The 1,088-nt window shown below is 46.8% G+C and overlaps 1 protein-coding gene across 1 annotated transcript in view; it reads right to left on the reverse strand.

Moving 5' to 3' along the window:
* ANO1 (anoctamin 1) overlaps window positions 1–1,088 on the reverse strand; it is a 144,311-nt gene that overhangs the window by 57,266 nt on the left and 85,957 nt on the right. Inside the window, 2 exon segments of the mRNA XM_012557644.1 lie at window positions 126–136; window positions 428–492. Of these exon segments, the coding sequence (XP_012413098.1) occupies window positions 126–136; window positions 428–492 (76 nt within the window).

Raw genomic sequence — 1,088 nt, forward strand, 5'->3', positions numbered from 1 at the left:
TGACTAATCCAGCTCTTTTCACCTTTCTTGCCCTGTGAGGACAAAGGTGCTCTGGAGAGAAGACAAATTGCCTGGAGAGGCAATTCCTATGTTTTCAAGGAGCCCTTTAAGGCAAGAAACCATACCTGCCTCCCAGCTGGGTCAGACCAGGGGGTGAATTTAGGAGGAGAGATGGCAAATATGATGGAAAAGAGCCCAGCCTGCAGCAAATTAGAATCCATTGCTTAAACTAGCACTAGCCCAGACTGTCCGTCCTGCAGGAGCCCTTGGGTCCTATACACCAGCTCTTACTATTTCCTTCAAGTTGGAACAGGTCTCCAGGTACTGTTGAAACACACAGGAACATTCATTTGACTGAAATCTAACTGCACGTTCACTCCCCACAGCCTTTGTCTGGAGCCAGCCAGCCCCCTGGGTCCCCTCTTACCTGACCAGATCGATGGGCTGGTATTTGTAGAAGACCCCGTAACTTGCCCACTCTTCGTACAGGAGCTGGGAGAGAGAAAGTGGTCAGGGGCTGGGTGAGAATATAACACTGTTTGTTCCCCTGAGCACACAGCTGCTGGGGATGTTGACGAACTGATGGATTCAACCCATAGCCATGTAATCCATCTATGCATGCAAACATCCATCCATCCATCCATCCATCCATCCATGCATGCAAACATCCATCCATGCATGCCAACATCCATCCATCCATCCATCCATGCATGCAAACATCCATCCATTCATCCATCCATGCATGCAAATATCTATTCATCCCTTCATCCATCCATGCATGCAAACATCCATTCCTCTATCCATGCATGCAAATATCTATTCATCCGTTCATCCATCCATGCATGCAAATATCTATTCATCCGTTCATCCATCCATGCATGCAAATATCTATTCATCCGTTCATCCATCCATGCAAACATCCAACCATCCATCCATCCATGTATGCAAACATCCATCCATTCGTCCATCTATGCATGCAAACATCCATCCATGCATCTATGCGTGCAAACATCCATCCATTTAACCATCTATGCATGCAAACATTCATCCATCCATCCATCCATCCATGCATGCAAACATCCATCCAT

The sequence above is a fragment of the Trichechus manatus genome, unplaced genomic scaffold (assembly GCF_000243295.1).
Source record: "Trichechus manatus latirostris isolate Lorelei unplaced genomic scaffold, TriManLat1.0 scaffold00113, whole genome shotgun sequence".
Classification (NCBI taxonomy): domain Eukaryota; kingdom Metazoa; phylum Chordata; class Mammalia; order Sirenia; family Trichechidae; genus Trichechus; species Trichechus manatus.